Genomic DNA, 25,055 nt, shown 5'->3' with positions numbered 1-25,055 from the left:
TAGGGTGAGGTTGGAGATACTGATGGTGCCCCCTCCACCACCAGGGCAGACACTAGGGTGAGGTTGGAGATACTGATGGTGCCCCCTCCTCCACCAGGACAGACACTAGGGTGAGGTTGGAGATACTGATGGTGCCCCCTCCACCACCAGGACAGACACTAGGGTGAGGTTGGAGATACTGATGGTGCCCCCTCCTCCACCAGGACAGACACTAGGGTGAGGTTGGAGATACTGATGGTTCCCCCTCCACCACCAGGACAGACACTAGGGTGAGGTTGGAGATACTGATGGTGCCCCCTCCTCCACCAGGACAGACACTAGGGTGAGGTTGGAGATACTGATGGTGCCCCCTCCACCACCAGGACAGACACTAGGGTGAGGTTCTGGTTATACAGATGGTGCCCCCTCCACCACCAGGACAGACACTAGGGTGAGGTTGGTGATACTGATGGTGCCCCCTCCTCCACCAGGACAGACACTAGGGTGAGGTTGGAGATACTGATGGTGCCCCCTCCTCCACCAGGACAGACACTAGGGTGAGGTTGGAGATACTGATGGTGCCCCCTCCACCACCAGGACAGACACTAGGGTGAGGTTCTGGTTATACAGATGGTGCCCCCTCCACCACCAGGACAGACACTAGGGTGAGGTTGGAGATACTGATGGTGCCCCCTCCTCCACCAGGACAGACACTAGGGTGAGGTTGGAGATACTGATGGTGCCCCCTCCTCCACCAGGACAGACACTAGGGTGAGGTTCTGGTTATACAGATGGTGCCCCCTCCACCACCAGGACAGACACTAGGGTGAGGTTGGTGATACTGATGGTGCCCCCTCCTCCACCAGGACAGACACTAGGGTGAGGTTGGAGATACTGGTGGTTCCCCCTCCACCACCAGGACAGACACTAGGGTGAGGTTGGTGATACTGATGGTGCCCCCTCCACCACCAGGACAGACACTAGGGTGAGGTTGGAGGTACCGATGGTGCCCCCTCCACCACCAGGACAGACACTAGGGTGAGGTTGGTGACACTGATGGTGCCCCCTCCTCCACCAGGACAGACACTAGGGTGAGGTTGGAGATACTGATGGTGCCCCCTCCTCCACCAGGACAGACACTAGGGTGAGGTTGGAGATACTGATGGTTCCCCCTCCACCACCAGGACAGACACTAGGGTGAGGTTTGAGATGGTGCCCCCAGTGGGTGTTCTGGCCTGTAGTTGACAGTTTGAGAGCGCAAGGTGTCATCTCTGCGGGAACCAGGAACGACCTGGTCATCCTCCAGACAGTCCTGTGATTTGCCATTGAATGCAAGTTATCTTACCAAGAAATGCATGGAGTTATCTATCTTTGGCTGTGATTCCTCCCTGTTTCAATGGAAGAAACGTTCTCTATCTTTCAGATTTTCTCTCTATACACTGAAGAACCCTTAACCCAAACCACATTTCACCCACCACACTCTAGCTGCCTCTGTACACTGGCGGACTGTGCTTCCCTAGGAAATAACTACCTTTGACTTGCAAAGTGAATTTCTCAAGGTAGGAATTCCACATGATAAGATGCTTTCCTGAGGCCCTTTCCTTCCATCAAACCTGAACATTTTTGTCCTGAAAATCCAATCGTGGTGATTATCTGTCAGAAAGTAAGAGATTTAAACAGGCCTGAATTCTGACCTTGGTATGCCTGGATTTTACTGGTGAAGAATACTTAACTCAATTAGATAATGTGGGATTGTCTAAAAATAACTGGCAATGCTGTGCATATGGAGACCAGATTTTTTAGTCTACCAGGTGTACACACTTGCAGGTCTAATGATTCCTGGCACCGTACAGGAACTAGCACATAAGCAGTACAATGTTACTGCTACATATACTCTTCTTCGAACAATCCCCTAACGCATCATACCAAAGGCGCTAAAAGGTGGCATGCATGTTGCTATAAAAATGCAATAATGTTAATCGCGATATTAAACCTTTTTTTACCTCCCCTCAATCTTCACATTAAGTCTGAGTAGACCGAACCAAATCCCCTACAGACACAGCAAGATTGTCCTGCCCACGCCAGCCAGCTCTGCCTCCAGGGATAAAGGAGCTATGTCTTGGAGTCGCACACATGTTGTTAAAGCCACAGTCAGTAATATTCAGACCACATCGAACCAGTGTTCGAAATAAGTGCCTGCACATAGACCCGTGGAAGGTACATAGTGTGGAAGGTAGATATCGTGGAAGGTAGATATCATGGAAGGTAGATATTGTGTCGGCCCATAGTTTTAAAGTGTTGATCTGTTTATTTAAATGAGGGCCTGCAGGTTCTAAAGTCTGTGGGTGCTTGATGCAGCCCGGCAATATCATTTCTTTCAAACACTATGACAGCCTATTATTGTGATGACCTGGCGTCATCACTGACTCTCATTCATAAAATATCCCCACTGCATTGCCTTTTATGACGAATGTAATGTTCGGAAGATGATTTGGGCATTATTGTATTCCACCCCACAACCACCGAATCAATCCATCTAATTTTGTTAAAATGAACTCTCTCTCTGCCTGATAAATATTATACATTTTTCACATTTTTAGTCATAATAAAATAACGTTTAATGTTTTCACTGTTTTGTTAATTTTTGGTTCCTAAACTTTTAAATTAACATCCTTTTTCCAAGATTTGGCCCAGATAAAAACTTCTTTTTTTATTTATGTATTGATTAATTGAAGTAAATACACACTACAGACTTTTGATATTGAATCCCATTTAGCTAAATGAGAAAACCATGTATACTTCAGTGCCTAACAAACAGCAGTGGTCTGCAGCATAGTAACATATACTGCCTTCATAATGGATGTCGATGAAATGGAGCAACTTGTATTGGTCAAGGTCGTATGGAGATCAACCAACAGGATTTCAGTGGAGAGTATCAAGATCCATTTTCACTTGGGCTGGGCTGGGATGGGTAACTCGGGTGAGGTAGGTCCTGAGTAGGACCCGGATACCCTCAGGACTACCCGGACCTGTGGTTAGTCATGTGATATATTGTTTAATGACAGTAACAATAAAACTCCATGGTTACACTACAAGTCGTTATGTTCACATTATTTTCTGACTTGTACATTCCTCCTGACTTTTATATGTTTGAATGAAGATAAAACTTCACTCAACTTCAGTGTATGCATGATCAGATTGTTTTATGCATGTGTTTACATGTATCAAGAATGTTTTTGTCAGAGGTCTGGTAAAACAATTCCCATTCGGGCATTTTGTACCCAACTCTTGAGACCTACAGCGGGTACCAGGGTAGTGTTGGGCAACAGGGTTGGGAACCCGGCTGTAAACTCTGACTCATCCCAGCCCTAATGTCCACATTTAAAGTGTTCTAGGTATCACATACTGCACCATGTGAGGAATCAAACACACCAGTAGGTGGGACAAGCTGATGCTTCAACCGCTGGGCTTCCTATGTCCTAACATGTGCCAGTAAAATACTTGCAAGCTGTATTTTACAAAAAGCAAACTTTAAGGTCAGAATGAGATGTTTTTTCTGACTGTTATTAAAAGACACAAGATGTAAGAGGCTGGCTAATCATAATGATTGTGCAACTGACAATCGGGAACAAACATGCATCTGATGACAGTCAGTAACCACTTGTACACCCACACACCAAACGCGGTCATCTTGAAACTATTGAACAATATTCTACCTCCTCCATGCCAGGACAATTGAACAAATGACGAATTACGCAAACTGCAGTACTTATAAAGACAGATCAATATTGAACTATATTTACACTGTCGTTAAAAGATTTGGTGTATCGCAAGCGCTACAAATTCCTATAAATCATTTTCTAAAGCGCTGCCTCCATTTTGCGAGTGGCGGAATTTCTTGACGCACAGCGAATCAATGCCCTGTCGTTCCCTGTCTCTGTGCCCCAGTCACAACACTTGCACAAGTACGGTTCCTTATTCATCCGCAGGATTCCATTCCAACCAATTCAAAATTTACGTCATTTCATCGTAAACTGCGTCATGGTTGAACTGATTATCCTGGCTGATGGCTTTAAGCGGTCGATCGCCTGCAGGCAGAAATTGACCAGTGAGGTTGGATGGACTCATTGCCTTGCATACGCTCTTGCCTAGGTCAAGATGGCCGATCGCTTGTCAAATCAGCGATTGATTGACTTCAGCCTTGCTCCCAGACATCTCCACATGTGCCGAACTTGCCACTGGGGGTGTCCCTCTTGGCGTTCTGTCCTACTCTTCCTGTCTTAATTTCTATTTTCACACTCTCTTGTACTCCCAATGCTCTCGCGTACTGTCGACACTCTTTTGTATTCTTCATACTCTCTCACACTATCCATGCTCCCTCACACACTCAATGCTCTCTCACATTCCCAGTGCTCTCTTACACTGTCAATGCTCTCTCACACTATCCATGCTCCCTCACACTCTCAATGCTCTCTCACACTCTCCATGCTCTCTCACACTCTCAATGCTCCCTCACACACTCAATGCTCTCTCACATTCCCAGTGCTCTCTTACACTGTCAATGCTCTCTCACACTATCCATGCTCCCTCACACCCTCAATGCTCTCTCACATTCCCAGTGCTCTCATACACTGTCAATGCTCTCTCACACCCTCCATGCTCTCTCACCCCCTCAATGCTATCTCACACCCTCCATGCTCCCTCACACCCTCAATGCTCTCTCACATTCCCAGTGCTCTCTTACACTGTCAATGCTCTCTCACACCCTCCATGCTCTCTCACACTCTCAATGCTCTCTCACACTGTCAATGCTCTCTCACACCCTCCATGCTCTCTCACACTCTCAATGCTCTCTCACACCGTCCATGCTCCCTCACCCTCTCAATGCTCTCTCACACTGTCAATGCTGTCTCACATTCCCAGTGCTCTCTTACACTGTCAATGCTCTCTCACATTCCCAGTGCTCTCTTACACTGTCAATGCTCTCTCACACCCTCCATGCTCTCTCACACTCTCAATGCTCTCTCACACTCTCAATGCTCTCTCACACCCTCCATGCTCTCTCACTCCCTCCATGCTCTCTCACCCTCTCAATGCTCTCTCACTCCCTCCGTGCTCTCTTACCCTCTCAATGCTCTCTCACATTCCCAGTGCTCTCTTACACTGTCAATGCTCTCTCACACCCTCCATGCTCTCTCACACTCTCAATGCTCTCTCACACTCTCAATGCTCTCTCACACCCTCCATGCTCTCTCACTCCCTCCATGCTCTCTCACCCTCTCAATGCTCTCTCACTCCCTCCATGCTCTCTTACCCTCCATGCTCTCTCACTCCCTCCATGCTCTCTCACCCTCTCAATGCTCTCTCACACCCTCCATGCTCTCTCACCCTCTCAATGCTCTCTCACACTCTCAATGCTCTCTCACATCCTCCATGCTCTCTCACCCTCTCAATGCTCTCATACCCTCTCAATGCTCTCTCACTCCCTCCATGCTCTCTCACCCTCTCAATGCTCTCTCACATTCCCAGTGTTCTCTTACACTGTCAATGCTCTCTCACACCCTCCATGATCTCTCACACTCTCAATGCCCTCTCATACCCTCCATGCCCTCTCACACTATCAATGCTCTCTCACATTCTCAATGCTCTCTCACACCCTCAATACTCTCTCACATTCCCAATGCTCTCTTACACTGTCCATGCTCTCTCACACTCTCAATGCTCTCTCACACTCATCATGCTCGCTCACACCCTCAATGCTCTCTCAAACTCTCAATGCTCTCTCACACAATCTATGCTCTTTCACACCCTCAATGCTCTCTAACACTCTCAATGCTCTCTCACACTCTTAATGTTCTCTTACACTCTCAATGCTCTCTTACGCTCTCAATGCTCTCTCACACAATCTATGCTCTTTCACACCCTCAATGCTCTCTCATATTCTCTGCTCTTTCATACACTCAGTGTAACAAAACAATTGACATTTAGAATCAAGCAAATACAATAATGCACATTTCCAAAGAATTTGCGTTTCGTACAAAAGCTATCTGGAATCAATGGTTATGTTCATTCCCCTTTGGTGCCTACGTACCATTTTGAATGTGACAGAACATTTGAAGTATGACTTTATTTTTTTACCTCATTCATCTTACAATTGGTTTGTCATGTCCACAAAAGACTGATCATTTTGTAAATTATGATTAATTGTGAGTCATCAATACATTTATATAATCACAGCTACTTTGCCTCTGGGTATTGATAAACTGACAGACAGTGACATCAGACCAAGGTCATGTCAGGACATCCTGCAGAGGGCTGTCAGAACACGACTAACAGAAGTATCAAATCGTTAGTCAGATCTCCTTCTAACGAGACTGATCGCACGAGGGACAGAAAGTGAAAGCCCCTCTGAACTACACTTCCCCTTCCATGATATGTTCACGTTCCCCACATCTTCACAATCTGATTTTACATCAAGTCACAGCAGCTCTGAACATATCCAGTATCACGGAGACAAATGTTGAACAAATGACATGAAGGAACGTGAAAGTCATGGTAATACAACTGACTGACAGACTAAGAATACAATCACAGGCCATTTTATCTTGTCAGTCACTCTTAACACAATTTCCATCCTAAAAATAAAATTTCAGGTTCCTATTGAATATTTGATTTCATTATTCAATATCAAAGAAGACTCTCCTGCGTCAAAGAATCTCTGCAGAATCTCAAAGAACCTGTATGATGCACAAAATGCTTTACTTTATTTTCTAACTGCACATGCATGACCTGCACAATCACATGCAATTATTCTGGAAGGCAAATTGTCTAGTGAGCTATTAACCATGCAGTGACTACAGCACATGTTTGATCCGTCCCAGGGTTGGGAAGATGTGTGACAGGGGAGGGCTATTTCTGAATATAGTTCGTTCGTTTGTTGTTTAATGCCGCACTCAGCAGCATTCCAGCTATATGACGGCAGTCTGTTAATAATCGAGTCTGGACCAGATAATCCAGTGATTGACATTATTGATCCGTGCAATTGGGATACGTATGTGAAGAATCGAGTACAGATAGTTGGGACTTGCATCAGCCAAGTGCAACCAAGCCTGACCACCTGATCCTGTTTGTCGTCTGTTTCGATGTTGAATAGGTCTTCATCAACCCATGCTTGCCGTAAAAAGCCACTATGCTTGTCATTAGAGGGGACTAATGGGATCAGGTGGTCAGGCTCGTTGACTCGGTTGATGCATGGATCGATGCTCATGATATCAGTCACTGGATTGTCTGGTCCAGACTCGATTATTTACAGACTGCCGTCATATAGATGGAATATTGCGGAGTGTGGCCCTAAGCAACAAACAAACAAACCAAAAAACAATTCTTATTTGTTTCACTCCTAGCCACCATCAAACACAGGTGTATACTTTCTTTTGCCGAAAGTTTATCCTCATGCACATAAAATCATACCAAGAAAGGTTAAGTGTGACCTCTGGGAGAGAACCTTCTACATGTCAATGTTGTTAAATGCTGAATTCTGCAATATTCCAGCTCTGTCATTGCAGTCTGTGAACCAAGTAGACTGACGGGAAGCATGGGCTAACTGCTATGATTCACCATCAGGACACAATGACTTGACTCCTAGCCGACCAGGCCTTGTTTTATTCCTTTAACGCCATACACCAGGCAGGGTGACAACCAGTACCATCTTTAAACAGCTTGATTAGGGAGGACTGAGTGAGTGAGTTGGGTTTAACGCTGCTTTGAACAGTATTCCAGTTATATCACAGCATGTCAGCTTCATGTGGGAGGAAAACCAGAAGTGATGTCGGTCTCAGACGTTTACCACTTTGGTGAAACCCGCGAGAACAGGAAGGGGGCTGACAAACCAGTCTTATCATCCAACACCGGCTCACACAGGAGACATGCTTGGGTGAGATCAAGGGATATCTACACTGTAGATATCGCTGCAATGAAATTACATCACAATGCTTTGCAGACCATTGTGACGCCACTGGTTACCATGACGTCACAATCAAATGACATCACTAATGGCTCTGCTACTGAAGCTGATAGCAGTACTTCTTTACACTGAAGTCACTGCTAATTACTGTCAACAAATTGAAAGGGCTGGAAGAATGATGTTGGATGATAAATAAAATCTCACCCTTGTGTCTTTTGATATCAAATATATCAACACTCGTTGATAAAAGTGGCAAAAATCCTCGGCAAGCCTCGGAATGTTTCCACTTTTATCAACTCGTGTTGATATATTTGATATCAAAAGACACTCGCGTGAGATTCTCTATATATCAGAGTCATGTCTCACTGAATATGGCTGACCTTGTCATGGGCGCCTTTGCCTGACAACTGGTTTTGTGTCTGTGTTTCATGTACCTGCATGTACTTCTGTACATCTGCATATCTCTACATATCAGGGCTGTATAGAGTATATTTATTCAAGTCACGAGGGGAAACACTCATGAAGCAATATTTCAGGAAAACTGCAAAGTTGTGATGTAAAAAAATATCTATTTCCAAAATGTTAAATTTGATGTTATTTTTCAGATAATAAGAAAAGTGACATCAAATTCAGTCACAATTTTGATTGGTATCAGTTTCAGATCATCTGATGGGAAGATGATCCAGTTATTTGAAATATTATATCTCCAAATACAAATGAAATGTATCATGTATCATATTGTTGAGCTATTATCATAATTCCTTGGTAAAATATTTCAGCCCCCCGAAAACAGGGCCGAAACTACCATTGTAGCAGCATAATTTGTTTTAAACCTAAATAAGCTAAATTTTTGCATAGATGGTAAATTATTAATTTGAACTCTACTGTTCAAACATGATATTCATTGTCTAACTTGAAAATCGGAATCTTTACGTACTTTAGGATATTAGGGTCAGATGGTTTGTGATGTAAGCAAATAATGCACAATTAGGCATGCCCCAAAATCTGACCCTTTCGCACCCTCATAACATTGGCTTGGTTATACACTTACAATTAGCCTAGTTATGCTACTGCAAAATAAATACCCAATGGTTCGGTGCAGGACTCCACTCCACTCAACAGTATACACACTGGACTGTCCAGTAGTGACTTTCCAATTCTCAACAAGCAACCTGTGTTCATTTTCTATATGAAGCCACACAAAAAACAACTGATTTCTCATCACTGATTGGTCCAAATATTGCCTCAATCCTAAAATTGTATAAAAAACTGCATGCTAACCTCGGATCAGCTGATTCCTCCATGTTTATGTAACCTGCTCTGACAATATGTACATGTACTACAGATTGTGATTGTGGAAACCAAGAAATTTTTAATATCATTGTTTCATTTAGCACAATTGTGAATTTAGGTTAGAGCGGCTGGTAAATCGGAATAAATAATACAATTAAAATGGACCCAGCTCCTCATTTGTTTTAAACACTTCATGAGAAACAAGACACGTATGCTTATGAAGTCTGATATGAAAGGTTTCTGTAAATTCTTATGCCATAAATGAATGACAGGAATACAATTTTCAAAATGAACCTTTCGATCTGTGTTCAATCAAAAAAATACATTTTTACGGCACTGTAGCTCACCTGGATATGTAATTAGTGACCAGAGTAAAATGTCAACAAAACCAAAAGTTGCTATCAGCATTGATATTTCAATATTTTCTGCCTAAATACTGAGGACATAACACTTTAACTAAATCCTCATGATTTGCACAAGATACATATTATTGCAAGATGCCAAAGTTCAAGTTCTTGTCTGGGAATTTAAATGAGAAGCCAATTATGCAGTCTGAATGGTCAAGCAGAACACCTAAATTTAATATATTACAAAAAAATTAAAACTAGGTATTGAGTTATAATTCACCGACATCTAAAAAAACAAGATATGTTTGTCATATAATGTTTCATCTATCAATGTCTCACAAAGTGTTATTGTCACTCTACATAAAGTTGATACATAAACTACCTACTCCAAATCAAACCATGCAATGTTTGCCTGCCATCATATAGTTATCAAAATGATACTTAAATCAATAATGTACAACACTATTCTACATGCTTTGAATGGGCCTGGTCAATAAAATGCTATATCAGACACAATGTACAGCTTGTCACAATGTTAGTACTGCAACAGCATGTTGGCTAGTAGAACACCATGCAATGGATAAGTGTGTGAGGTAGTCATAGCCGGCACATTGTTAGCAGACAACAACTTTACCTGTCGTGTTCTCGGTGAACTTTACTGATTGGATGACTACTGAAAGGCAGAAACAGGACGTGGATGATAAGTCTACGTAGGTTTGTATGTCACCTCTCCTACTTAAACAATGATGATAAGTCACACTGTCAAAGATGGGGGTGGTGATGATGATGATGATGCAGAGCTCCAGATAACTTTTTTTGAGATTTTACTCCTGGGTTTCTATTTTAATTGGGTTATTACGTTTTTCATTGGGTAACCAATATTTTGTCACTCATCTATTCATCACTCTATTGGGCTTTTCCCAAAATTAGTGATCATTTTAAGATATTAAAAATAAATATTAAAGAATGTTTTAGATGTATATAACTGTTCTAAATATATAGGCTTGACTCGGAAAGTACATTAGCTTGTAATTGTGTTTCGGAAATCAGCTCCTTTGTACGCATGCAGAAAAAGCTTCATTGGGTATTTACCTGTGCTGTTGTTATAGATTTGAGGTGTTCAATTAATGCATGCGTTCTGTACGCAAGTTAATTGAAAGTAATTGTGTTTTGAATATTTTGGGGGGTATTTTACGCAAATACGCTGCTTATCTGTAGCTCTGTTATGGTGATGATTATGACATCATGGTGATGGTGAGATGATAATGATGATGGTGATGATGATTGTGGTAATGTGACAATGACAATTTTATAAGTATTTCTAAAAGCACTACAAAATATTTTAAAGCTTGATTATTATAAACCTGATCTGAAATTAACATACAACATCTGTACATAATCTGTCAGATTCATCTTTCATTACACGTCATAACACATAGTACAAGAAAAGTACTTGTAACAAGTAAATGGATTCTTTGTTGTTATGAGTAGGCCTCTTGCCAGGCCAATATTGTCTTGGTCACTAAGCCAAGATGAAGAAAGTAAACAATGATAAAAAATGTTCTCAAGGTTGATTAGGTCAAATAGCTCACCTGGATATGTAGCCAACAAATTAAAATGTCATCAAAGACATCTGTTTAACAAAAGTTGATGTCAGTGTTGATATTCAAATATTTAATAATCTATTTATTTGAACAAAATATTTCCTCATATGGAGAAAAATACATGCAAAGTTCACCTGACTCAGTCTGGCATTTTCAGAGAAGTTTGTTTAAAATACCTTTTGAGAGAATATACGAATATGGTCAAAACTAGGGTCTGCACAGCCAGTTGGTCAGTAGGTCAGTGGACCCTGCACAGCCAGTTGGTCAGTAGGCCAGTGGACCCTGCACAGCCAGTTGGTCAGTAGGCCAGTGGACCCTGCACAGCCAGTCGGTCAGTAGGCCAGTGGACCCTGCACAGCCAGTTGGTCAGTAGGCCAGTGGACCCTGCACAGCCAGTGGACCCTGCACAGCCAGTTGGTCAGTAGGCCAGTGGACCCTGCACAGCCAGTCGGTCGGTAGGTCAGTGGACCCTGCACAGCCAGTCGGTCGGTAGGCCAGTGGACCCTGCACAGCCAGTTGGTCAGTAGGTCAGTGGACCCTGCACAGCCAGTTGGTCGGTAGGCCAGTGGACCCTGCAAAGCCAGTTAGTCAGTAGGTCAGTGGACCCTGCACAGCCAGTTGGTCAATAGGCCAGTGGACCCTGCACAGCCAGTTGGTCGGTAGGCCAGTGGACCCTGCACAGCCAGTTGGTCAGTAGGTCAGTGGACCCTGCACAGCCAGTGGACCCTGCACAGCCAGTGGACCCTGCACAGCCAGTTGGTCAGTAAGTCAGTGGACCCTGCACAGCCAATTGGTCAGTAGGCCAGTGGACCCTGCACAGCCAGTGGACCCTGCACAGCCAGTTGGTCAGTAGGCCAGTGGACCCTGCACAGCCAGTTGGTCAGTAGGCCAGTGGACCCTGCACAGCCAGTTGGTCAGTAGGCCAGTGGACCCTGCACAGCCAGTTGGTCGGTAGGCCAGTGGACCCTGCACAGCCAGTTGGTCAGTAGGCCAGTGGACCCTGCACAGCCAGTGGACCCTGCAAAGCCAGTTGGTCAGTAGGTCAGTGGACCCTGCACAGCCAATTGGTCAGTAGGCCAGTGGACCCTGCACAGCCAGTGGACCCTGCACAGCCAGTTGGTCAGTAGGCCAGTGGACCCTGCACAGCCAGTTGGTCAGTAGGCCAGTGGACCCTGCACAGCCAGTTGGTCAGTAGGCCAGTGGACCCTGCACAGCCAGTTGGTCGGTAGGCCAGTGGACCCTGCACAGCCAGTTGGTCAGTAGGCCAGTGGACCCTGCACAGCCAGTGGACCCTGCACAGCCAGTTGGTCAGTAGGCCAGTGGACCCTGCACAGCCAGTTGGTCAGTAGGCCAGTGGACCCTGCACAGCCAGTTGGTCGGTAGGCCAGTGGACCCTGCACAGCCAGTTGGTCAGTAGGCCAGTGGACCCTGCACAGCCAGTGGACCCTGCACAGCCAGTTGGTCAGTAGGCCAGTGGACCCTGCACAGCCAGTTGGTCGGTAGGCCAGTGGACCCTGCACAGCCAGTTGGTCAGTAGGTCAGTGGACAACTGCACCAAAGTCAGTCAGCCCATCCAAAATTAAGAATGGAAGGCATTGGTCTCCTTTTGTAATTTCTTTAGAATGTTCAAGGCTACTGGGGGATAAGGCGTGACACCAAATCAGCCAGGTCATAGCTTAGAAAAAATGTTTAATTTTATCATGTAGGATATTTAACAAGAACAAACTTCAAACAATCATTGTTTATCTAGCCTGCGAAAAGAACCTTGACCTCAGCCACTTCATTACCCTGCCGAAACACAAGGGAAGCAACATGTCTGATCGTTACTCCAAGACTATCTTGCTTTGCTCCACTTAATGTATCATCAACTGACAGTTTCATTCTTCTTGAAATGGCTTCCACTGATTTCTCAGATCAGTGTCAGTCATGACAGTTGTGCCAAATCCTTAGAGAATACTAATACTTTCAACAGTATAGAAAACAACTCTGGCGCTATCCTCAACAATACCATGTGGTTCCATCATAATAATATCTATCTACGTACACCAGCTTACAGAGTGATGGCTCCAGCTGACAGCGGTGTACAACAGTGTATGGAGGTATGTTTGCATGTCTGGTGGATGTTTAACGCGGCACTGAACAACATTCCAGCTGACAGCGGTGTACAACAGTGTATGGAGGTATGTTTGCATGTCTGGTGGTTGTTTAACGCGGCACTGAGCAACATTCCAGCAGACAGCGGTGTACAACAGTGTGTGGAGGTATGTTTGGATGTCTGGTGGTTGTTTAACGCGGCACTGAGCAACATTCCAGCTGACAGCGGTGTACAACAGTGTATGGAGGTATGTGTGCATGTCTGGTGGTTGTTTAACGCGGCACTGAGCAACATTCCAGCAGACAGCGGTGTACAACAGTGTATCGAGGTATGTGTGCATGTCTGGTGGTTGTTTAACGCGGCACTGAGCAACATTCCAGCAGACAGCGGTGTACAACAGTGTATCGAGGTATGTGTGCATGTCTGATGGTTGTTTAACGCGGCACTGAGCAACATTCCAGCTGACAGCGGTGTACAACAGTGTCTGGAGGTATGTTTGCATGTCTGGTGGTTGTTTAACGCGGCACTGAGCAACATTCCAGCTGACAGCGGTGTACAACAGTGTATGGAGGTATGTGTGCATGTCTGGTGGTTGTTTAACGCGGCACTGAGCAACATTCCAGCAGACAGTGGTGTACAACAGTGTATGGAGGTATGTGTGCATGTCTGATGGTTGTTTAACGCGGCACTGAGCAACATTCCAGCTGACAGTGGTGTACAACAGTGTATGGAGGTATGTGTGCATGTCTGGTGGTTGTTTAACGCGGCACTGAGCAACATTCCATCAGACAGTGGTGTACAACAGTGTATGGAGGTATGTTTGGATGTCTGGTGGTTGTTTAATGCGGCACTGAGCAACATTCCAGCGGACAGCGGTGTACAACAGTGTGTGGAGGTATGTTTGCATGTCTGGTGGTTGTTTAACGCGGCACTGAGCAACATTCCAGCAGACAGCGGTGTACAACAGTGTGTGGAGGTATGTTTGCATGTCTGATGGTTGTTTAACGCGGCACTGAGCAACATTCCAGCAGACAGCGGTGTACAACAGTGTGTGGAGGTATGTGTGCATGTCTGATGGTTGTTTAACGCGGCACTGAGCAACATTCCAGCAGACAGCGGTGTACAACAGTGTCTGGAGGTATGTGTGCATGTCTGGTGGTTGTTTAACGCGGCACTGAGCAACATTCCAGCAGACAGCGGTGTACAACAGTGTATCGAGGTATGTGTGCATGTCTGATGGTTGTTTAACGCGGCACTGAGCAACATTCCAGCTGACAGCGGTGTACAACAGTGTCTGGAGGTATGTGTGCATGTCTGGTGGTTGTTTAACGCGGCACTGAGCAACATTCCAGCTGACAGCGGTGTACAACAGTGTATGGAGGTATGTGTGCATGTCTGGTGGTTGTTTAACGCGGCACTGAGCAACATTCCAGCAGACAGTGGTGTACAACAGTGTATGGAGGTATGTTTGTATGTCTGATGGTTGTTTAACGCGGCACTGAGCAACATTCCAGCTGACAGCGGTGTACAACAGTGTATGGAGGTATGTGTGCATGTCTGGTGGTTGTTTAACGCGGCACTGAGCAACATTCCAGCAGACAGCGGTGTACAACAGTGTATGGAGGTATGTTTGCATGTCTGATGGTTGTTTAACGCGGCACTGAGCAACATTCCAGCAGACAGCGGTGTACAACAGTGTCTGGAGGTATGTTTGCATGTCTGATGGTTGTTTAACGCGGCACTGAGCAACATTCCAGCAGACAGCGGTGTACAACAGTGTATGGAGGTATGTGTGCATGTCTGGTGGTTGTTTAACGCGGCACTGAGCAACATTCCAGTAGACAGCGGTGTACAACAGTGTATGGAGGTATGTTTGCATGTCTGATGGTTGTTTAACGCGGCACTGAGCAACATTCCAGCAGACAGTGGTGTACAACAGTGTGTGGAGGTATGTGTGCATGTCTGGTGGTTGTTTAACGCGGCACTGAGCAACATTCCAGCAGACAGTGGTGTACAACAGTGTATGGAGGTATGTTTGCATGTCTGATGGTTGTTTAACGCGGCACTGAGCAACATTCCAGCAGACAGCGGTGTACAACAGTGTATGGAGGTATGTTTGCATGTCTGATGGTTGTTTAACGCGGCACTGAGCAACATTCCAGCAGACAGTGGTGTACAACTGTGTGTGGAGGTATGTTTGCATGTCTGGTGGTTGTTTAACGCGGCACTGAGCAACATTCCAGCAGACAGCGGTGTACAACAGTGTCTGGAGGTATGTTTGGATGTCTGGTGGTTGTTTAACGCGGCACTGAGCAACATTCCAGCTGACAGTGGTGTACAACAGTGTATGGAAGTATGTTTGCATGTCTGGTGGTTGTTTAATGCGGCACTGAGCAACATTCCAGCAGACAGTGGTGTACAACAGTGTATGGAGGTATGTTTGGATGTCTGGTGGTTGTTTAATGCGGCACTGAGCAACATTCCAGCTGACAGTGGTGTACAACAGTGTATGGAAGTATGTTTGCATGTCTGGTGGTTGTTTAATGCGGCACTGAGCAACATTCCAGCTGACAGTGGTGTACAACAGTGTATGGAAGTATGTTTGCATGTCTGGTGGTTGTTTAACGCGGCACTGAGCAACATTCCAGCAGACAGTGGTGTACAACAGTGTATGGAGGTATGTTTGGATGTCTGGTGGTTGTTTAATGCGGCACTGAGCAACATTCCAGCGGACAGCGGTGTACAACAGTGTGTGGAGGTATGTTTGCATGTCTGGTGGTTGTTTAACGTGGCACTGAGCAACATTCCAGCAGACAGTGGTGTACAACAGTGTGTGGAGGTATGTTTGGATGTCTGGTGGTTGCTTAACGCGGCACTGAGCAACATTCCAGCTGACAGCAGTCTGTACAATGAGTCTGGCCCAGGAAACAAGGATTGATATCATATTCAATGTCCCACGCTGTCGAGGTGCTGACGACCAAATCACCAAGTCTGACCACCTAATCCATTCAGTCTTGGACAACAAGCATAAGTTACTGGTGACCTAACCCTGAAGCCTCAGTGGAAATGAAGTAGAAACATCATCAGACATTCCTGATGTTCAACCCTCCAGGTCAGGATTAGGGACTCGCACCATTTGAATATTTTATAGTGGGTGGTGGGGATATAAAGGTGCTGGGATTAAAAACCATGCACACTGTTAATACACAATGCCATTTAGAAAGTGGTCAAATGTAACAAATGTTATATTTGCGATAACACTTTCTTAGTAAAGTATTGAATCCCGGACGGGACTCAACCCCCCAAAAAGTACGAGAATCTGAACTTTACTAAGAAAGTGTTATCCCAAATATAACATTTGCTACACGCACACTGTTCCTGAAAATGCTGGATGTACAGAAAAACAATGTGTTTTTTTTCCAAAATGTCTTTATTGGGGTGAACCTGACTGAAAATATTCCACCTCAAACAAATATCAAACACAGACACACAGACAGACTTACAAATCGACAGACGGACACAAACAGACAGACAGCAGTATCTGGTAGTTCCCTGATGCGACTTGACCCATTTGTTAGATTATGAAATAGTGGGCAGGGAAACCCGACCCCAGAAGTGAAACCCTTCAACCGCTATACAGGGAGGATTTATCCAGTTATCTGATATTTGTGGATTCTCTCCACCCACCACTGCATCAACTGCGCAGGTCCAACCTGAATTACAGACCTGTTTCTCGCCGGGAGGACATAGCCCCTTTCATTTCCCACCATAACTCACAGCAATCAGAATCAATATTGCTATGTTGGCCCTTGCTTTCAATCTCCTGTTTGAAATGAATTCATTTTGAAAATTTGAAATTAATTTAAATAACCTTTAAATCTCGACAACCTCAGCAATTGGACAATGAATATTTTCTATTATGCAACATGAACATTGCTGCTGAAATCGTCCTCAATTAATTTTTATTAACAACACAATCATTGGTGTATTGAGGTTATAAGTAGAACCCGGTATTCACGCATTAGGAAACCCCATCAATCTGGAAAGGACTTTCAAATCATCCAGATTAACAATTTCCAGATTACCTGGGGCGGCACAAACAAGGGTTCTCCAGTAGACTCCACCCCTAACCCCTCCACCAAATAGAACGTTATGAATATTTTGCTTAAATGATGAAAGAAATCTTTCTTGGATTCTAACATGGTAAAAACCTGCAACAGATCTAGAAACTGATCTAGAAACTGTCATCCTTCATGTTTTGAAGAAATACAACAGCAGCGTTTTCTATGCTTTGTTTTTTATCCCTATTTTCTGTGTGATTACGTCAAGGATAAAGCAATGACGTTTGCGAACAGGAATCCGCTGCTCCAAAGAACAATCAATTCCCATATCGGCACCTCAGATCTTATATTTAATATTTCAGCCACGAGTAATTTATTCAAATAAGACTTAGTTCAGGTATCAATTCCTTAATCTACGTCAATTGTGATCTTTGGATTGAAGATTTTACAAGCAAATCATCCTGATTTAAAACACTCATATTTCTTCGACTTTGTGCACACGTCACTCCCCACACAAGCTTCAACGATCCACATGATGACAATGGCAACAGCTTCAATGTACAAAGAAATATTGTCTTATTACAAAAGACTTTAACACCCCTGTCTAACTTTCCCAATGATTCAACAGCCATGTTGATGATCAGGCTATGAATTCCGTCAACATATCACAATCCCTGGCATATTTATATTGCGTCGTGTCGCCAAGATTAGATCCAGAGTGTCGACGTCAAACACAAGTGGCTTATAAGCATTCACATCACGTCTCAGTGTCCCAGTGCATCATGGGATTACTTCAAACTCTCCCCCTGTCTATGTAATTTTCATATATTTTTCATGAATATTTATGTTTTCAACACAAGAGTAGTGATCTGTGTTATGGAACAGAAATTTAGTTCCAATAGTAGCTGTTGTAGAAATTCTCTATTCTAGAGTTAAGTCCTTTGGACACGCCAGAAAGCTATGATGGGATTGAATCCTTGTTCGCCCCAATACTTATTCCAGGATTGTGAACACCATACCCGGGCCCATGGTTTTACCGAAGTGGTAAACATCTGAGACCTGCATCACTCTGGGTTTTCCTCCAACATCAAGCTGACACGGCGTGACATAAGTGGTATGTAAAAGAGATGTTAAACCCAACTCACTCACTCACTCACTCACTCTGAACTAATTATGACAAGATAAAGTATGTGTAGGTAGAAAAATGATCACAGGGAGTGTGAAGAATACAGTCAAGTCCCGTTAATCCGACATTGTTGGTTGCATATGATTATGTAGGATAAATGAAATTAGGTATTATCAACGTTCGTGATCTAAAATTGGACAACTACACGATAGATAACGATTCAAACATGTTGTAATAAAAAAAGGAAAAAGGAAATATTCATATTGTTGTGTTACATTGTTCGCGGAATATGTTTTCTAATCATGCAACCTCTAAAGTTTAACACAAAACACAAAGTTTATCTCTGCAGCCTTTTAAATATGCAGCTACTCGCCGACTCGTCTCGCATCAAAACACGGGGCTATGTACTCGCGGGCAGATGACCATGGAGTACGCTGATCACCGTGTCAGATTAACGAGGCTGATTAATGAGTGATTTCAGCAAATCGTTGCAAATTAGGTGTGTCGGAGTCGGAGTGCGGTTCCCATCATTTGTGTCGGATAAAGCCGATTGTCGGATTAACGAGTGTCGGATAAACAAGACTTGACTGAATAGTATGAAGGGGATTGTATTTGGGGACGCAGAGAGCTCCAGGAATACTGGTGCATATCTTCCCCACACCAGGATTATACATACTGCGGAGGAAGCCCTTAAAGTCGGCAAAATGCCAACAGTTTTGTCCATTGAGGTGTATTCTGATCCCATTGAGGTGTACTTGGGGAACATTGAGCATATTCTGGGCACATACAGGTGTACTCTGGACACCCACACACAGGTGTATTCTGGACACACATGGGTGTATTCTGATCCCATTAAGGTGTACTTGGGGCACATTGAGCATATTCTGGGCACACATAGGTGTATTCTGGATACACACACAGGTGTATTCTGGACACACATGTGTGTATTCTGGACACACACAGGTGTATTCTGGACACACACACGTATATTCTGGACACACAGAGGTGTATTCTGGATGCACATGTGTATTCTAGACAAACGGATGTGTATTCTGGACACACCCAGGTGTATTCTGGACACACCCAGGTGTATTCTGGACACATGTGTATTCTGGAAGCACAGGTGTATTCTGGACACACACATGTTTATTCTAGACACACACAGGTATATTCTGGACACATACAGGTGTATTCTGGAAACACTTGTGTATTCTGGACACACACAGGTGTATTCTGGACACACACACGTGTATTCTGGACACACACAGGTGTATTCTGGACACACAGGTGTATTCTGGACACACAGGTGTATTCTGGAAACACAGGTGTATTCTGGACACACACATGTGTATTCTAGACACACACTGGTGTATTCTGGACACACACAGGTGTATTCTGGACACACAGGTGTATTCTGGACACAAAGGTGTATTCTGGACACACAGGTATATTCTGGACACACAGGTGTATTCTGGAAACACAGGTGTATTCTGGACACACACAGGTGTATTCTGGACAAACACACGTGTATTCTGGACACAAAGGTGTATTCTGGACACACACAGGTGTATTCTGGACACACACACGTGTATTCTGGACACAAAGGTGTATTCTGGACACACACAGGTGTATTCTGGACACACACAGGTGTATTCTGGACACACAGGTGTATTCTGGACACACAGGTGTATTCTGGAAACACAGGTGTATTCTGGACAAACACACGTGTGTTCTGGACACACACAGGTGTATTCTGGACACAGGTGTATTCTGGACACACGTGTATTCTGGAGACACACACAGGTGTATTCTTGACACACACATACGTGTATTCTGGACACACACACACAGGTGTATTCTGGATACACACACAGGTGTATTCTTGACACACACACACAGGTGTATTCTGGACACACACAGGTGTATTCTGGGACATGTCCTGAGAACTAGGATACTTGGATCCTGATCAAGAGTAAGTCAACTGTACAGAGCACATTGTGGACAGGTTTCCAGGGACATGTTGCACCAGAATGTTCTACCTCTTCAAGGCAAAGATTCAACCATCAAACATGGGCTTATAAATGGATATGAAGACATTTTGGCTCTTGAATATGTACACAGCTGACCTTATAAGTCTATATATACAAATCTGGGCTTAGAACTGGTTATAAATGGGCACATAGCTGGATATAAACAATCGTGGCCTTATAACTGGATATAAACACAAATGTTGGCTCAAAGCAGGATATAAACAAATCTGAACTTATAACTGGATATAAACAAAAGTGGGCTTATAACTGGATATAAACAAAAGTGGGCTTATAACTGGATATAAACAAAACTGGGCTTATAACTGGATATAAACAAAACTGGGCTTATAACTGGGCTTATAACTGGATATAAACACAAATGTTGTCTCATAACTGGATATAAACACAAATGTTGGCTCATAACAGGATATTAAACAATTCTGGGCTTATAACTGGGTATAAACAAATCTGGGCTTAGTGAACCTAGTCAGGAACTAACTAAACGTCAGGTGCACATATTCTACTAGTTTAGACTGAAGCTGTTTCTTCAAAACTCACACAATCCTCAATGGCAGACTTTAGTATGCACACGGAGGAGGAGACCGAAGTGGAATTAATTTTTGACTCGGATGCAGCCCAACCTGTCTGGTATAAATGAGATGTGACCGAGGCAAGGCAGTTTCCCCTCGCAGCCTACGGGAAACTCGCATCCACACTGATTTCATTATCCTACATTTGTCTTCAGTTGGCCGGGGATTAAATGTATTTAGTCAATGCAACACTGCCCTGTTTCCACCCTGAAGGTGTCGAGTGATGTTTAATTGCATCAAGTCCATGAAAAGCTGACACAACTCTTCCATCAAGTTTTATATATCAAATTCCATCACATGGTGAAATTTCTAACTACAACATTTTAAGAACCTAATGTTATTCAACCTTCAGAAGGATCCGACCACAGGGTCTGACCCCTTCCTGTTTCAAACTGGTGCCGATGTGTGACACTGAGCACACAGTTTACAACTTGACTTAGTCTGGGAACAGACAAACACTTGCAGTAAAAGGATCTCAACAGAATCTGAAAAGAAAGGAGTTAGAGGCATAGAAAGTGAAGCGGATGTAAACGTGAACATACCTGTCTTTTGGAATCGGGACATTGGTGAGCGCCAGGTAATTGTTTCTGACACTCCGTAGACTTGCCAGGATCTGTGCAAACGGGGTGACAATGAGGTCTTCTGCGTGCCTGGAAGTTAAAAACATGGAATTGCGACGTTTAGATTTTTCAGGCGGACCCGACACTGATAATTTCCCATTTTTGCGGAAGTTCGGAGACAGGAATTGCAGTTTTTGCATCATCTGGACACAGGAAACAGTGCACAAAATACACAAATTATAGCTTTATATTCCTTCTTCTGACGACTGCCAGAAACATGGCATTATGGGAACAAGCTGGACGATGGTTGTAGTAGTCGTAGTAGTTTGTCAAGGCCGACCTCTCCTCCCTCTAGCACTGCTAGTAATCACCCTGCGTAGCCCCTACTGTTGACCACGATCCCGCTCTCTATTAAGATGGCTTTGGCGTGAGGTATGGGAGCATTTACGCACGCTGAACCACGATCAATATCTGGTTTGGATGTTCATGTGTCTAGGTCTCTCTCCTGGATGGTATGAGCCAATTGTGTCCTTACGCCAATCACGACTTGCACTAATCCCTTCAAAGCCAAATTCCATCAAATTTCTTCACCGATTCACAAATTCATCTCCCTTAGGAATCCATACCTACACAGATATTGGCCCTGTGTGTGTAAACAATCTGTCCAAACTGTGAAGTGTTTAATTAGCAGTGACAGTCAAATCACATCGATATTTATATATTCCACTCACAGTAGCATACACTCCAAGTCGACTTCATGCCTGTGCGTACTACACAGTCTAACAATATCATTCTCTATCTGTTTAGAAACTTGCTCGGACAAGCTCTCCATAATCCTCTCTCATACAGCCAATAGTCAAAGCCCACACAGTGACGCACTTGCCTTCAAAAACTTTATTCACAAAGCAGAAGTCGACTGCATGAAAGCAACTATATTCCGTCTCAGCACACGTTTTGACACTCACGGATCGGAGTTTACGTCCATGTTGGCAAGATGCACAAGTCGGCTGAGATAAGCTACACTGATTAACTCTTCCAAGAATGTGCTGGCAATATCTACATATGATCAGAAGCAGCCAGCCAGTTGAGAGAGATGCCCTCTATTGGAAGATCGTTAAAAATCTTTATTGAAAATCTACCTGGCTGTTATTCCCTGGCATACCTGACGTAATTTAATACTCCCAGGAGAGGAGGCTGTGGCGGATTTGTAAATCCATTGCATGAAGAATGTTCCCTCCACCTCAGTTTGAGAATGTGCTTACTGAAGCACGGAGAATTAGATGAGAAGCACATAAGTATGGGTTTTACATCTTTGCATCATCAATTTGTTCAGGAATCCCCCAACCAAACTTTTGTGAAGAGTGATGGAGAAACGATTTTCTCTCGCTATAAGAATGGTGAGAAGAATGTTGAACAGACAGGAAATGACTATAAAATTGTTGTAAAAAATTGTAAGATTTACCAGCAAGTTATTTTCAAGCGCCATCTATCTAAAGATAGCGAACTTCCATTATTATTCCCATACATTGATGTAAACGATGGGGTCTTATTATACACCTCTTAGTTTGAAGGTCGTTTCAGAGGAGGTTTTAAGGACCAAGGTTACCTGATGGAATGTTAACTACAACCACTGGCCCAGTGGATAGTGTGTTAGCCTCGCTGTTCAACTGTGTTTGGTTCTTTTTCCTGCATTGGCATGTTTTGTTTTGTGATTTTAAGATTTGTGAAGTTGTACATGTGACATCATTAATGTATTTTATAAATAAATGGGATTGAGTGCTGTTATCTAATTAATTGGTGGAAAAATATTGAATGTTAAATTTTCTGGATTTTTAACTGGAAATGATTTTTAAAAAATTATAAGCACTTTTTCTCAAATCCAAATTAGAAAAACATGGCATTTGGATGACAAAATTGATTCTTCATTAATGTTATATTAATTTTTTATCAGTATTTATCTTCTTCTGCAGCAGCTCTGGGAACTGTTTCATGATTTGATCTTAGTGCTAACATGATGGTCCTCGATAATATGAGATTCATAGCACTAAGATCACTTTGTGAAACAAGGTGCCCTTTTCTATAAAGTGATCTTACCACTGCCTATGATATGTCCAAATTAAAACATGGGACCTGCACTGCCTTTATAGCTGCCTCCCATAACACGATCATAACGCTACAACTAGTGAGGGTCTATGTTAAAGTATGAAGTTATGATCATCTTAGCACTAAGATCACTTCATGAAACAAGGTGCTCCTTTCCATAACACAATCATAGCGCTACAACTAGTGAGCGTCTATGTTAAAGTATGGAGTTATGATCATCTTAGCGCTAAGATCATTTCGTGAAACAAGGTGCTCCTTTCCATAACACAATCATAGCGCTACAACTAGTGAGCGTCTATGTTAAAGTATGGAGTTATGATCATCTTAGCGCTAAGATCATTTCGTGAAACAAGGTGCTCCTTTCCATAACACAATCATAGCGCTACAACTAGTGAGCGTCTATGTTAAAGTATGGAGTTATGATCATCTTAGCGCTAAGATCACTTCATGAAACAGGGTGCCGCTTTCCATTAAGTGATTTTACCACAATGACTATCATATATCTAAATAGAATGTGTTTCTAAAAATATATCTCCCGACCTCTCCTTTTTTTTATATACATTAGTTCACACAGTTACTTATATAACAAATGTGTTTGCAAATAAAAAAAACCTAAAAGAAACCTGCGAAAACATACCAGTACAGATTCTGATTAATGCCTTAATGAAGCAGCACTACAGTTGATGCCATGATGATTCTTCCTGGCAGAGAAGACTATAGAACTTGTCACAGCTGTCATGATGACAGATGATTTTTTTGAACAAGTACATGTACCCATAAAAAAAATGCTTCATGCTTTGTAGAAAGTCTCTAAGAATTTCCAAATTGTTTCCATGGAAACACAAGAATTAATAAAACTAAAAATTGAAAAATATGAAAAGGCAATAGTTGAGCATATGTTCATTGCACATGTATAGTTTCAAGCAAATATATTTATTAGTTTGAGAGTTATGTCTTAGAAACGAAGCATAGGGTTGTTTGGCATTAAGTTCAAATTGTTTCCATCGATAAATACAAAATAAATTTAGAAAAAGTAAAAAAAATGCAAGGCACCAGTTAAGCTGATGAGCAATGCTCATACCAAGTTTCATTGAAATATGTTGAACTGTTTTAAAGTAATGGGCCAGAAACGAACCCCACCCTCGTTTTTTTAGACTAAGTTGAAATTGTAATTTTGAAACATTCTAAAGTGGCATAAGGCACCAGTTAAACTGATGAACAATCCTTATGCCAAGTTTCGTTGAAAAACAAAGTTATGGCTTGGATTAGGATGGGAACGCTGACACCGACTCCAATGACTTCAG

The 25,055-nt window shown here is 43.3% G+C and overlaps 1 protein-coding gene across 15 annotated transcripts in view; it reads right to left on the bottom strand.

The window, feature by feature from the left end:
* The window catches only part of LOC124147601 (cAMP-specific 3',5'-cyclic phosphodiesterase 4C-like), a 592,292-nt gene that overhangs the window by 81,595 nt on the left and 485,642 nt on the right, over positions 1-25,055 (bottom strand). For 10 of the 15 annotated variants that reach the window (XM_048400565.1, XM_046518271.2, XM_046518269.2 and 7 more), the window contains 2 exons: positions 21,631-21,738; positions 10,217-10,255 (listed from right to left, as the gene is read on the bottom strand). In XM_048400565.1, coding sequence (XP_048256522.1) covers positions 10,217-10,255; positions 21,631-21,738 — 147 coding nt within the window. The remainder of the gene's footprint in view (positions 1-10,216; positions 10,256-21,630; positions 21,739-25,055) is intronic. The other 5 variants (XM_048400566.1, XM_046518270.2, XM_046518267.2 and 2 more) reach the window with 2 other exon arrangements.

This window comes from Haliotis rufescens, unplaced genomic scaffold (genome assembly GCF_023055435.1).
Source record: "Haliotis rufescens isolate VD_foot unplaced genomic scaffold, xgHalRufe1.0.p SCAF_2, whole genome shotgun sequence".
Taxonomy (NCBI): Eukaryota; Metazoa; Mollusca; class Gastropoda; order Lepetellida; family Haliotidae; genus Haliotis; species Haliotis rufescens.
Note: the sequence above shows the minus strand (reverse complement) of the source record. Positions and strands in the feature narration are given on the sequence as shown.